Source organism: Echeneis naucrates, chromosome 10 (assembly GCF_900963305.1).
Source record: "Echeneis naucrates chromosome 10, fEcheNa1.1, whole genome shotgun sequence".
Taxonomy (NCBI): Eukaryota; Metazoa; Chordata; class Actinopteri; order Carangiformes; family Echeneidae; genus Echeneis; species Echeneis naucrates.
Window position 1 is genome coordinate 8,387,900 of NC_042520.1, and position 14,906 is coordinate 8,402,805.

Sequence of the window (14,906 nt, forward strand, 5' to 3'; positions counted from 1 at the left end):
TGCTGAAAGGTTCTGCACAGTGGGTATCTGTACGTTTGAGTTTGTTGATATATATTGGTAGGGAACACCTCAAACAAAACTGACCACAAAAAAAAAAAAAAAAAAAAAAAAAAGTATCTTGCAAATGGAAAATTTTTGGATTACCCTCACGCTTCCAGCTCAATTTCCAACAAGTGGCCAAGTTATAATGTAAGAACTGTTTAAAATGTGTGCTTGGTTTACCGATTTGACTATGAAAGCATTATGATTCACAGCACCATGTGACAGAAAAGCATACAGAAAACCTCTGCTATCCTCTCAATAATGCATTCTGGGTTACATTCTGTCCATCCATTCTGCGACCATTTCTTTTCTCTTCCCCCCCTAAAGCTATTCCTTTTTCCTAAAGTAGGGGCCCAATAAATCTCTATTACAGTAGATTGATGGCTGCTTTCCAGACAAGCAATCTCTGTGGACACCCCTGTTCTCTGGTCCAAACCACTGAACCACAGCCTCAGCTTTCTCCATTCACTCTTTGGGGAAAATGTTCCAACATATCAATGTTTGGGCAAACAGATTTTGGCCAAGAAAGTCAACTCCTGCACAGCCACTTATTCATAGAGCAGCAGCAGCAAACATTTTATAAATGTCAAAAAACTTCCTTCTATAATTTCTGCTTATAAGCAAATTCACAGTGTATGCAACAGCCAGTTTTTATTATATTTACACAGACAAAAAACAACTGATACACATGATTTACAAGCCCAATGCCAAAGTGAAAAATTTATTGAAATATGTGCAGTAGTAGCAAATACTGGTAACTTCAGAGATGTAGGGGAAAAACAGCCACATTTCCAGGTAGGTCTATTATTTCTGTGAGCAGGAGATTTGTGCTCTTTAACTGCAGCACACTGAAGTGGAACAGAACAGAGATACAGCTACAAGTGTGTGAACATTAAAGCAACAGATTTGGATTCTCCCATTAAACACTGAGCTACCATGAACACAGGTCTTGCAGTTTGCCAGAATGCAGCTCTTTAATCAGTTGTAAATGTCTGACAGTCAGCCTTGACATGATGTCTGCAAAGACTCGGTTTCATGGTCATAGGGTATTATTCAAGTCAAAATAAACTGAATTGCAGGTTTTCAGATTTTATTTTACAGTAAGACTATAGTAAGGTTAGTTTAAAAAAAATAAATAAATGTTTTTTTGGAATTTTGGTTTATGTCATAGAAGACAGTCTACAGAGACACAGGAAATGAGGGTGGGGAGGGGCGACGGCATAGTTTCCCAGCTGGGAATCAAACCATGAAAATTACAGTTATATGGTCGTGCCTTCACCATTACACTAACAGATGTCTTGTTAAACAGATATTTTGTCTCCCATCCAAGATCTTTACTGTTTACTAATTTTTACTAAAACCACTAGAAAAGGTAGGAAAATATGTTAAACCCATCTGCAGGAAATTAGTGACTTTATTGCTGCTTGGTCTTTAACTTTCAACAGTTTCTGTCTAACCAATATCTAACCAAGTTCTGCACAGTTCTGTTTTGAGTCTTTAGTCTAATAAAATAAACAATCCCCCCAGCTCCTTCCATAGAAGCAGCCTAAACTGAACCAGGTACTCAAAGTCCTTGTAAATCCAAAGTTAAAACCAATGTTAATATTATCATTCATTATCACACAGTACAATTAGTATAACCTTCGGTGTTTCATTCAAATAAACCATCTTTTCCACATTTTAGAGACCACAAAGAAACAGTAACACTTGAGCCGGACGTGCATAATGCGAATACTGAGCCTGTAGCATGTCATCCTTTTAATCTGAAGAAAACTTTACTTAGAGCAAGTAACCTTGAGTTCAAAGACTGGCTGACAGTGCATCACCCTATGAAGAGTCACGTGACATGTCTGAACTACACAATATTTAGTTTTTATAAATGAGCTGAACTGATACGGTATATGTGAATTAAAATTTACAATTGGAAGTAAAAGGGGGTCTGTCATTAATTGGTGCAAACGAGCTTTTTGCAGGAGAAAAGTTTGTTTTCATCGAAGGAATCTTTTTGTTGAACATGGAAAATACTCAGTAGTGTCAGATGTGGGAAACGTATCTCCAATGTTTGCTTTAGCCAACCCCCAACACACATGGGACCACAGAGTCACATGGCAGGGACAAAAGATGAAGACCAAAGATTTTACTATATGATTCTGAGTAGACATGAAAATGCTGAAGGGTTGTGCAGCAGCTCACTGGCGAAGAGCATAATCCAGCATCTTCAAACTGCTTCTGTATTCTCCACTGCTCATGGGGACTGTCAGCAGGGTTTAACACAGCAGCAACGCAACCACAATCCAGTTACAAACCCTGCTCATATACAGCGAATGCAGAATAAGGCGGATGTTTCATTTAATCCCACATGTAGCTTGAGAACTTCTTTATGCAGAGTCCTTAGCTGCAATTTCAGGGTTCCCTGCATGGCTGCTTATCATGAAAGTGGTTAGAAATTAAGAGCTCTGTAGGTGATATACTTGAGTCCTGGAGTTGGTTGCCTTAAGGCTGCAAAGTTCTCTTAGCTACTTTGTACCAGATGGGAAGTTGAACTGTTCCCCTGTCAACATTACTGATCCTCACTGGGATCTTCCAAACAAGGTTATATACTTTCATTTCAACCTGAACACACTTTGGCTTCTTTTGAACAGTGCTGCTGGATTCAAATACTAAACAATAAGACAAAGTCAAATGGCGTTTCTGGAGGGCACACACAATGCAAAAATTAGACACAGGAATAAGTAACAATCATTATCCTACATTAGCCTGCTACGGAGATTTGGGCTGAATGATGAAACAATAAAATGATCAAGTTATTAAACTAACGCCCTTAATCATCCGCCCAACAGATGTTGCAATGGAGTGATGGCACCACATGAAGGGGAATGACTTAATAAAAGAAGCCAAGTATTTTGTAAAAAGTGATGCGCATAAAAATTATTGCTGTCCTCCCATTCGGAGCTTTGTAATAAGTTTCTAATGAATCCCTATTCATTCATGATGGATGGTGGCAGATAAAAGTTGGGTTTTCACAAATATGGATCAAGACAACAATATATATATATAAATAAATAAAATGATGAATAGCATTGGAAAATTTAAACAATTACAAAACAGATGTGAAGAGAAATCCATGTTAGAACAGTAGATGGCATGGTGCTGCAATGGTTAGCACGTCACCTCAAATCATGGGTTTGAAACCTGAGCCTGTGGTTTTTGGTCCTACCAATTTAAACTGGGATTGTTTCAGTGTTGGTACAATATACTGGAACCAAGAAATTCTCCACAACAGGAGACAACCCGGAGCCCCTTTGCTGCCAAACCTTTACACAACAAATGTTCACTTTTGAGTTTATGCTCAAATCCTGCCTCATTTGTAAGCAAAAGAGCTTCCTACCTGTCTATAAGCTCAGCTCTGAATAGTCAGGTGACAGCAACAGTGCAGAACACCGACAGGCAGGCTGAGTCAGTGAGCAGCTGTGGGAGTTTGTCACAGGCGAGGATAAAACTGAAGCCAAGTCCTTTTTCATTTAAGGTGGAGCTCCTGTGATTGTTAAAGGAAAATAAAATACTTGGTCTTTATTCAGTTGGCATTTGTAGTTTCCCTGGGTGTATTAATTTCAGCCCTGACTTTGACAGTCACTTCCAAATTTATTGGCTGTGCCATGATTAATTAAAATTTTGTCCAAAGCCCCCGTGTCCAATACTGCATTAGTTGATTAAAATAAACACAATTTTTGGAATTAATAGTTTAGGATTTCACTGTGATGATGGGCAGCAATTAATATTTTTTAAGTACTTCCACAAATGTGTACATAAAGTAATTTATTTTCTTCATTTGCATTTTTCGTCATCTTCCTCTCTTTTGTTTTCACCCCAATGACAGTCACTGGTATGGGACTCATACTTGAAAACCACAAATTGTCATGCAGCAACCAATTAAAATGTGAGTTTCCAAAGCTGCTAAATCTCTTGGTATTATACAGTAGTCTGCTGTGTATTCAGTTTTAATTTGTTCTTCACCCCCATCATCCTATGCCAAAGAGAGATGAAATATTCAAGCTCCTTCTCAAGCACATGATGTACAACCTTTAAATCTCTCCTCTCTGACTGCTCTAAGTAAAGTGCCCCCCTTCCTCTTACCATTAAAGGCAATCTAAAGATACTTTGCTGATTGATCAGAGAAGACTAGCACAGTGTGGATGTAAATAATATTCGCAAGGCTTGATGGACCTTTCCTCTCTCAGTGGTCATGGATAGCTACTCAACCCCACTGTTTGACTGGATTGAAATCATATCAGTGCCTCCGAGAGAAAACAGGAGAAAGGCACTGACTCATTCTAATATTTGTCCAAGATGAACCACAGTGTGACAGAGAACCAAAGCCTTCCAATACGAGAAGTACAAGGAACACGTTTTCCCCTTTGAACAAAACTATTGGTTTTGCCTGTTTGAGGTAAACTACTTGTTTTAGAAGAGTGAACTAAGATGTGTGAAATCATATGCACCAAAGCACTTTAAACTGTTTTGGTTCAACAATGAGCGTTATCACAAAACCAATTAAGCCCTCTTTTCCACAGACTTCCAAAAACTTTCTTTCTAAAATGTCAAAAAATCTATAAAGAGCTAATTGTCTTGTGTCATCCGACGTAAATCTTATATTTTAGGTGGGGGGGGTGCAGGAAAAGAGTCTCCACAATGACAGCAAATGAATGCCTTGAGACCAATCTTTGACAAGCAATTGCTTTTATTGCTGAAGGAAAGCAGCAATTAGACTATGAACATAGAGGCGAAAAAGCTGTGGGACATCTGAGGTAAATCTACCATGACTATAAACAGAGGAAGCTGGTGAGCAAAGTGTCAGAATAAAGCAGCGTAAGCAGGTTAATGTGAGAGTTCAAACAGCATCCTCACTTAATTAGATCCTGTGAGCCCAAAGAAAACGTCCCATTTTAAACAGAGCTCATTTATGCGTTGTGGCGATTCGGGAATAAACGACACGGAAATCTGAACAACTGGACGTCGCAGCCGAGAAAGAGCAGAATTTATATATCTGTGAAGCAAATAACTCGCAAGCCCCCGCATGACAGGCCCCTCTACTACTATAATGTGACTCACCAGGCTCGGTTCTGGCTGCTCAAATATAATAGAAATTCAGACTGAACAGCTGGAGAAGAAGGAACATTTGAACAGCAGCGATCCGGCGTCAGGGAGGACCGAACCTATTCTGAAAACTTCATCCGTGAACAGCGCTCCGGTTCGTGTGTTTTGTCCTGACGGAGCTCCGACTCACATCCACAGCTGAGAGGCGCTCCTGATGCGGTCTGAGCAGCTGCGAACCGCCCCGCAATCAGGGAGGAGGAAATACGCCGGCTTCTTTCTCTAACTTCCCGTGAAAAAGGTAAAGGTGAGCCGCACGACCCTCCGCTCAGCCCTGCAGCAGCACTACACACGGTCTGTGCGCATGACGGGACGCAACAACAACACAAGAATGAATAAGAAAGAAAAAGCACAACACAGCTGCTGTCATCGTAGCCGAGAGAAGAGACCGTGTGGGCGAGCAAAACTTAGAAAACCTGTATCTACCTGTGTACTGCAAGAGAAACATTGTCCAGAGAGGGCGAGGTGCGGCTCCCGTCGGTCCCCCCGCTGCAGGACTAAGTGTTCGGGGTAAAATCCTTGAATGGAGCCGGAGCTCGTCCCTCCGTCGGCCCGCTCCGCTCCGCTCGGCAGACCGGACTGCAATGAGAGCAGCCCGGCAGAGCGGGACCTTATAGCGTCGGCAGCGGGCCCGCCCTCACGACGTCCCCGCTCGGCGGCCGAAGCGCCACGGGAGTTCGCCTTCAAACGCAAAACGCACGCAAGCTTTGAGGCGAACTGGGCTTTCCCCCCTCCTCCTCCCACAGACACCGACAAAACTCCTGCTCTTCTTCCTCTTCTGTCGGCTGAGTGGCAGAAAGTGTCAGAGGAGGATGTTTTCAGGGAGAGGCTCCCTCTGCACAGCACATCATTCAGGGCCAGCAGGAGGAACCAGGCCACATGCTCAGGTGAATGCCAAATAAACCTGAATGAGGGAACATGCATTCTTCTCTGAGCGTGAATTAAAGAAATAATGGATTTTTTTTTTTTTTAATGTAAGGTGCAGCCAAACCATTGTTTCAAGAAAACTTTTGGCAGCTTTGCTTTAAAGATGTCATTCTTTCACTTGCCAGCTGGAGGAGGAATTCAACATCAATGCAGAGCATGTGGACAGTAATGTCAGATACAAGCTAGTCTCTATGATCTGAAATAAATACATTGGGAAAGCATTTGTCCAAGTTGTCTTGGTAATGAAGGTATTGAAAAAGGTGGGATTCTGCTCATTTGATTGCTGATGCAGTCTCTTAAACTGTTTGGGGTTCAAGTGAATGAGTAAACTGGTCATATTTATGAAAATGTGTATATCTTCCATGCCTTTCATATTCTGATTGTGGCTTCATGCTTCCAGCTGCTGAAGCTTTCCTTCATATGTCCGAAAACATGTACACTGTGTAAATTGGTGACTCTAAAACAGCCCATAGGTATGAAGGGATGTTTGTTTCATTGTCAGCACTGTGATGGACTGGACCTGTCCAGGTGAACCCAATGCCAGCTGAGATTGGCTCCAGTCCTCTGCAGGCCTATCTGGATGAGTGGATTTGGAGATTGGATTAATACGTGTTTTATAGAACAGCTATCATGGTGGCACAGCAGCATGGTTGTTAGTCCTGTTGCCCCACAGCAAGAACGCCGTGTTTGGATCCCTGGGCCTGGGCCCTTTGTGTGCAGAGTTTGCATGCACTCCCACTATAAGTTGATAAGTAACTCTAAATAGCCTGTCGGTGTGAGTGTGAGTTTGAGTGTGAATGGTTGTGTGTCTCTGTACGTCAGCCCTGCAATAGACTGGTGACCTGTCCAGAGTGATACCCCCCGCCCTTACCCAAGATGTCAGCTGGGTTTGGCTGCAGCACCCCTGCAAATCTGATGGATCAGTGGTTGAAAATGAAATGAAAATAATAGCAATCATAATGAAACATATATATGCACATTAGTAAAATGAACAATTAAGAATTAAACAGCTGAGGACTATGAGAATGTGAGATACCAGGAACTAGTCTATGTTCTAACAAATTGCAGATTCAGGGAGTTCCTTGGAAAATAGAAAGAAAATTCCAGGCTCAAGATAATACAGCCATGGCTGCCAAGCTTTGAGGGACTGATCTGCTTTGGTATGTAGAACACTGTCAGATAGTCCAAAGAAACCAGCTCAAATATAACTTTACCACCAGCCCTTAGCAGAATGGTCTTTATCACTCATTCACTGCAATGTATATTTTTCCATGCAGCTGAAGTTAGAATCTTACATAACCTTTAGTTAGCTACAGTACCGATATTTCTATTGGGGGATCCAAAATCAAAGACATTAGACCTATTTCTAAATCTGGGAAAAAAAAAAAAAAAATTGTCCATTTCATACAGAATTCCACACTAATACTGGTGTAATTTAGAACGTGACCAAAAGCAATGAATCAAGGTACCTATAAAAGTTTTAAATTTAAGAAAAAGGGGACAAAGTGATGCTTTTTTAAATAGCTTATCATCACTAGACACATGTATACTATAAGATAATTCTATCCCTGGCCTACGATGGAGGCAGATCTTTTTGGTGTACAAATGCAACAAACATCTTCACACGTTTCCTCATCGTTAGTCAGTGACACTTCCTTTCTCCCTGGAACCTTTACTCGTCTGTGTATTAGTCAGGGTCATGCCATGCATTACATCATAAAGTGAATTAAAATGCTTTAACTCTTGTCTCCTGTTATCAAATAATAGAAGAAAATGCACTGTTAAGTAAAAAAATACTTATGGACAAAACTATAGGATTAAAGGAGCAGGTGGTACCAGTTTAGGAAAGGACTACGTGTAACTTCCTGTATGATATTCTTAACTACAAAATGTTACGAAACATGACCATAATGGCGAGAGCTGAGACTGATACTTCACGATTAGATGGAAACAGTGACATTATCAGCACAGCTATTTTATGACATATCTTTCCAACTTGTAAACCATTCAGTCTAATAACCTCAGCTAACTGTTCAATATCAAATGCAAGTATATAGCAAAGTAGAGCTTTGTATAGTTGAACCATCTTATCATATTACTACCAAGACTAAATTTTCCTAATTTGTAAAATAGAAAAGGTTCTACTTGGTCAAATGCTTTCTATGCATCTGGGGAAAGCACTAGACCATCTATAGATTTTAGTTCAAAGGCATGAATACATTAAAGACACATCAGAGGTTATTAGCTGAATTTTGGTGGTTATAAAACCAGTTTGATGGTGTTTAATTAATATGGGAATAAAGTCCTTGAAATGAGTAGTAGTATTTTAGAAATCAACATGTGCCCCGTTTTAGTAAAAGTGATACGTCAGCCTAATTAAGAGTGTGTGGTAACTCTGCAGTAAAAAATTAACGATTTGAAGTAATGGTTCTAAAAAGGTTGTCAAATGCCTTAATTCACAACAAGACGATCATGTGTTTCAGGTATGTTGTGAGATTGATCTGATTCAAAACATTAGGTTCAAGGTGAATCAAGGTATGTCTGTTCAGAAAAGTACAATTTGTGTCAAGCTCTATGTATCAGCCATTAATTAATCATTCATCAACCTATTTTCATATACTACATTTCCCTCTGCATCATTAATAACTACTACAGTCAGGGACTGTTGATTTTTAGCAAGCTATTCAAGACATTTCCTTGGCTCATCTCCATATTCATGAAAATTTTATCTAGGATCCTTAATTATTTTCTTAGAATATTTAATAAGGATACAATTTGTAGCTGATCTAACATAAGATACCTCTTTCTATAAAGTAAATTTAGGTGACAGAGAGCTCTGACCTGATAGTTTACCCTCTACAATTTTTTGTCATTCCAGTTTGCCATCAAAAGTGGAGGATTACCTTTTGACTGTGAAATGACAAAATTCGTTAAATTCTGTGGAAAAGATATTAAAGTATTTTTTTTGGGATTACCAGTCCAGCCAAGGCAAGTCACCAACTCAAGGCTGATTTATTACCAGTCGTGAAAGTGTGTGTCTCTGTGTGTGAGAAATCATGCAAAATGGGGCCCTGAAGATACCTAGTGCAGCGGGAGTAAACACATAGGTGGTTTTGAGCACATTTACCTGGTGCTGTTCAGAGGTCCATCTGTCACTGTGATAAAATGACAGTTATGAAACTGTGTGTTTGTCACTTTGACCTGCAACAATTCCACCATCATTTCATTGCCCATTATAGCAGTTCTGTCCTAAAACTCAATGACTCAAATTCTCAGTACTTGTATATGGGTTGTTGGTTCCTGATAGACACAGGTGTATCAGCTTTAGCATCAGTAACCCCAATGATGTTATTGGTTGTCCTGTCTTATGCCTGAGTTCAAGTGTTCAGCTCAACGATATTTCTATCATCTTTACTTTCAGTTTCTTCTACAACGCGAGCATCCAAGTTTTGTTCTTTTCTTTCTGTAAACAGCAAAAGCAACTGTGATTCCTCTATAATGCCATATTTGTCTTGTGATAATCCTAGTTATTTGCACAATTTTGTGATTAGGCTGTCAGAAATAATTATGTTGAAGATGTGTTTTGATTATATAAATTCAGTAATGGATCAACATAAATCCAAAAGATAGGTTATACAAAGAAAACAGCAGAGCAAACCTTGTTATGCTTCCATGATTAGACAAAAGCTGTGTACAAATACAAGAAAAATTTGAGAATCTATTCAAAAGTACCATTGTTCTGATCAGCTGAGTGATTTTGTCCTGATCTCATTGAAATGCCTTTAAATTGTTTGTTTAATTGTAATATTTAATTCAACTGCTGGAAACAGCATATTGAAAAGGTTTCTTAATTTAAGTGGATATAAAATATGTTGTAAAACCTTGTCCGAATCTTTGGTCTATTGGTTAGAAGAATGGATAGATCTGTTGCCCTGTTACACCTGATTTATAATTTCATAATGTTCAATTTTTGTTGAAAATGTTTGATTCAAGTAACAAACACTTCTATTATTTAGTTTCTACCTTCTCTAAAATTAGATAAAAAAAACACTCAATTAAATGTAATACAATTCGAATTACCATATCAGTTACCAAGTTGCTGTACATATTCAGACCTGTCATGATTTTGCACAATACTATGCAGCATGCAGTGACGTCTACAGGACAGTGACACCGAAGAGATGGATTTATGTGATTAATGTACATCTTCCTTCCACTACTTTTGGACAAATAAACTGTTGTAGAAGAACAGGGTTCAATGAGATTATGTGGTTAAGAGAATGCCAATAAAACCTAAAATGGTGAAAACATAGTGGAAAGATTAAATTCATATTTGTTAAAAAGTATTAATTTTAGCAAATCCTTTGATTTCTACATTTCAACATTTCTACTGAGGCTTTTTACATGCAAATGGAAAATGCACACAAATGTGTGTTTTTAAATGCACCCATTGTTTTGTAAATGCAGAACATCCATCACTTTCAATGGATGTAGCCAGCAAATTGGCAACTGAGTGTGTGTGGTTTCAAAGGCAATGGTTGTATTCAAACACGTCTGTACACAAATATGCATACATATATACAAGCTAAAATTGGGGTTGTGTGGTTCAGGTCAAAAAGCCTTGAATACATTTAGAAAATATCTGCCAGGTCAAATTATTTGCCCTCCAATAAGCCTGTGCCCACTGCCATGGCAAAATAATTTCAAAAGGTAAATAAAAGTATTATACAGGGTTAGAGTTCCATTCCCTTTTCTAAAGGTTCAAAGCTGGTCTCAATTTCCAGTCCAATTTGAAGTCACACACTATTCTACAAACAAGGTGTTGGACTGTTTACAGGTACAGTTTTGACTAACTTACAATGGTGCTTCTTTCATCCATCTTCAGCAAATGCTGAGTGTTTCTCTAAACAAGTTTGCCTTATTCAGAAAAATAAACTAGATTTCTTTTTTTGGTATTCAACAGCATTTGCTCAATACGGACTGTTATTTCCAGGAAATAAAAGCAGCATGCTCTTAGTCAGCCATTGCAGAAAGACATAAAGCTACATATTAATCCTCACACTTAGATTAATCTCACATGAGGAAAATGGAATTAAAATGATTTTATCAGCTGAAAACCATTGCAGATACATTACAAGTATCCAAACTGCCAGGTAGCTTGAAACATGATGGGAAGGTTGTTTCTTCTTATCACAGAGTTCCTTTTCTCTTTAAAATGTTATAGTAATCATGTAGTTTAAAATTCAATTATTTTGGGCAGCTATTGGCTCTATGATCTCAAGTATGTCATTAGCTGTGCATGGTGCAGTTATTCTCCTAACTGCTTGGTGCCTCACTCTCTCCCTCATATCAACACATTGACGGAAGATCCAGATTGGTTAAAAACAGCAAAGTGTTTATTTGTATATGGAGCCGGTCAGTGAGTGGTGGAGAAATGGCCTGATGTCATGTATGAACTGACATACTTGCAGTTGTTGTTCAAATCACCAAAGATGCTCATCAACACCAGTTCTGAACATGAACATTAATTTAGCATTGGGTGACACAAACAGTATTATCAATCAGAAGTTAATTATTCATCCTCTGCCTTTAGGAATATAAACACATGCAAAGCAACCAACCGGCTGGCCTTTTCGCTGCCCACATTTTCACCAGAAAAGACTTGTCATAAATAAACTGAATGTTCTCCGAGCAGAATTAAATTACCTATGTCAGCCAGTAGTAATGAGTAACAGCTAGTACATGCTCTCATTCAATTTCAGTGTCCCTCGGGAATGATGTTTGTCTGAGGTCTTGAATTTTATTTTATTTTATTTTATTTTTTTATCATTATTATTTTTATTTTTTTTATTATTATTTTTTATTTTTTACAAAGATGTTCTTTCAGTGGCCAGTTTAGTGTAGCAAAACATTCAAATCAAACACTAATATGACTGTGTGTCTCAGCGGATGAAAGCAGCCTTGGTTTGTTTTTATGGTTTTGAATGAGAGCGTGTGTGTTTGGTGACATTAGAGACCTCTTAAATCAAATAAACTATCTGACTTGAAAGCGAGGCGAAATAAGTAACTCTGGCTAAAAGATTTCACTATTTACTAAAAAAGGAGAAAATAACATATGTAAGTGAAATCACAAGCCAATATCGTCCAGCTCATCTCAGTTTTGTATGTGCATGTAGAAAATATAGATTGGGCGGTCCAGTTAGATCTAATCTCCAGCTCAATACATTTGTTGAGCTAGGAGGGAAATCTCTCAAATAATGAATAATTCAAATTCACTTACTGCAAATTAAATGGTAGCTAGGTCTCACTGAGTACTATCATAGTGAAAATTTTAACAAGGGCTCTGAGAGGCATAGCCTTCCTCTCAACTACAATTCATTTCATTCAATATTTCCCTTTCCCACTAAACAACGTTTATGACTAGTGATCCAGTGAGATAATGGCACCGTTTGTCTAACTCAATTGAATAATTTGGCAAATCACACAGTCGTGTTTTCTTGTGTACAGCATGGTATATCAAAATGTAATTCATAGTCACTAAACAGGTTCAGCCTTTCTCAGGTCTTCAGAAAGGGTAAAAGGATAATATTTTAAAAAGATCCCACTCAGCCACAGACCCATCAGGTTAAAGCAACTGCAGAGGTATTTATGAATAGTGTGTTTGTATCTCAGGCAGAAATGAAAAATGTCACTAACTGGACTGCCCTCCGTGGAGGAAGACAGCCAGCACAGAAATATGTCCTGAGGATGAGGAACATCTCTGTCTTATGGGATATTGCTAGTTATCTTTGACCTCTATCTTCCCTCATCTATCCCTCTGTAATTACCCATCTCTTCTTCTCCTCCTTTCTTTGCCTCACATTTCTGCTCATGAATTTTACTTAGCAAATCATCATCTGGACAGGAAAGGTTGAGGTGACTCTCCATCTCAAGTCATGCCTCATATGGTGAGCTTCAGTGTCCCAGCTCAGGTATAGGTTTAGTCCTACAGTACTTGGGTTAATGTGATGAGTTGTGGAGGAGTGGCAGGGCACCATACATAACTGGAACCACCCTAATTGTAGGTGCAGAGCAATGCTGATGTGAGAGGAAGGAAATCCTGTAGGTAACTTGGTGACGACAGCATCTGTTCTGGAAACCAGATTAAGCAAACTCAAAAAGAGGCAAGGGGAACCCCTGGAGAATTTTTCCCTCAGCATGAATATTGATGAAAATGAGTCTCAAACAGAGTGCAAAACAAATGTTCACCACTCAGCTGAAATGTGGTTAACACCATTTGCTGCCCCACCATCATTCACAGCAGAGAATCACTTGACTGGAATACATATTAACACATTGCCACCAATTCTGCCACAAAAAAAAGGCAAAGACAAATTATGTTTGCTGGGTCGACGACATTGCCACACTCGCTGAAAATGCTTCAAGTTATCTAATACAAGCAGAACAAGTTGATCGGAGCAAGAGAGGACTGTGGTGCATTTTGGCACCTGTGTTGTGCTGCAAGCAGGTTGTAATTCCTGGCAGCAAATGTACCATCAGTTCTGCACAGGCATCAAATTCACTGCCCTCAAGTCAACATTAACACAAAGTCAGGTAATTTCTTCTAGCCATGCCTTGCACTCCCACCAGGAAGTCAACAACAACGATAAAAAAAAAAAAAGAAACAGGCTGATGAATGTGCAATAAAGAGACCTTGGAGACCCCGTTGTTGAATTCACTGAATCACTGTGTTTGAAGAACCATTCTTGCATGTTTCATGAGAAGAGAGCACTTATTCATGTGTTCATTGACACATTGGTTATCTCTCTCCTGATCACAAAAAATAATGAATATAGAGCCAGTTTTGAATGGCAAATGAGCAGTGACCATTTCATGGTCCATTTCCACTAGTTTTTTTATGTAACACTTTTCAAGCAAGTGTTACAAAGTGCTGTACTGTAATAACATAAAATACAATAAAATAATGGCATAGTGTTGAAAAAAGACATTGCATCAATCAATAAGAATAAAAGCAAAACAGAAAAAGTTTACCAAACGTCTTTTGTGTAAAAGCAAGTTTTAAGGCATTTAAAAAAGGATATTGAGCTTGCTAGCCTGAAGTCCTCAGACAGGGAAACGCACAGCCGTGGGGCTCTAACTGAAGAAGCACGGTCTCCCATTGTCACACACATGCTTGTACGCATGGTTAGGATGGTCCTATCTGAGGAACAGAGTCAGTGGGTAGGTTTATAGCCAACTACAAGCTCTGATAGATAGTCCGGCGGAAAGAAGAGAAGGGCTTTAAAAGCAATTAGTAGAATTTTAGGTAGCCAGAGAAGTGTTACAAGGATAGGTGTGATGTGATCTTTCTAGGTGAATTTGTTAATGAACTTGCAGCAGCATTTTGAATAAGATGAAGAAAGGAGATGGCCTTTTGGCTTGGACCTGAATACAGAGAAATACAAAAATCTAGACCGGAAGAGATGAATACATGGGTGATATTCTTGAGGTGACTTTAATCAGAGTTGTTTCAGTACTTTGCTGGTTACAGCAAATATATAGAAAACACTGAAGAAATTATTTACATACAATAGTTTGGCTGATGCTTTCAGCTGCGGCTAAGATGGGGGTTTACCACTAAGTTAATTGACTGAAATATGACCCTGAGGTTATGAGAGCTGTTTGCAATGAGGTTGGAAAAGTAGGAGAATCTTGCTTCTTTTACTGCTTGTTGATAGGCCAACATAAGAACATCAAGAGATGCTTTAAGGCTGTCCTGCTTCCATTATCATTCCACCATTCAACAT

The 14,906-nt window shown here is 39.0% G+C and overlaps 1 protein-coding gene across 5 annotated transcripts in view; it reads right to left on the reverse strand.

Moving 5' to 3' along the window:
• The window catches only part of enox2 (ecto-NOX disulfide-thiol exchanger 2), a 147,756-nt gene that overhangs the window by 96,219 nt on the left and 36,631 nt on the right, over nucleotides 1–14,906 (reverse strand). Inside the window, exon 1 of one of the 5 annotated variants that reach the window (XM_029512631.1) lies at nucleotides 5,620–5,880. The exons of the other annotated variants lie outside the window; for them this stretch is intronic. Coding sequence (XP_029368491.1) covers nucleotides 5,620–5,641 — 22 coding nt within the window. The 5' untranslated portion in view covers nucleotides 5,642–5,880. Of the gene's footprint in view, nucleotides 1–5,619; nucleotides 5,881–14,906 lie in introns of those variants that run through there. 5 annotated transcript variants of the gene reach the window in all.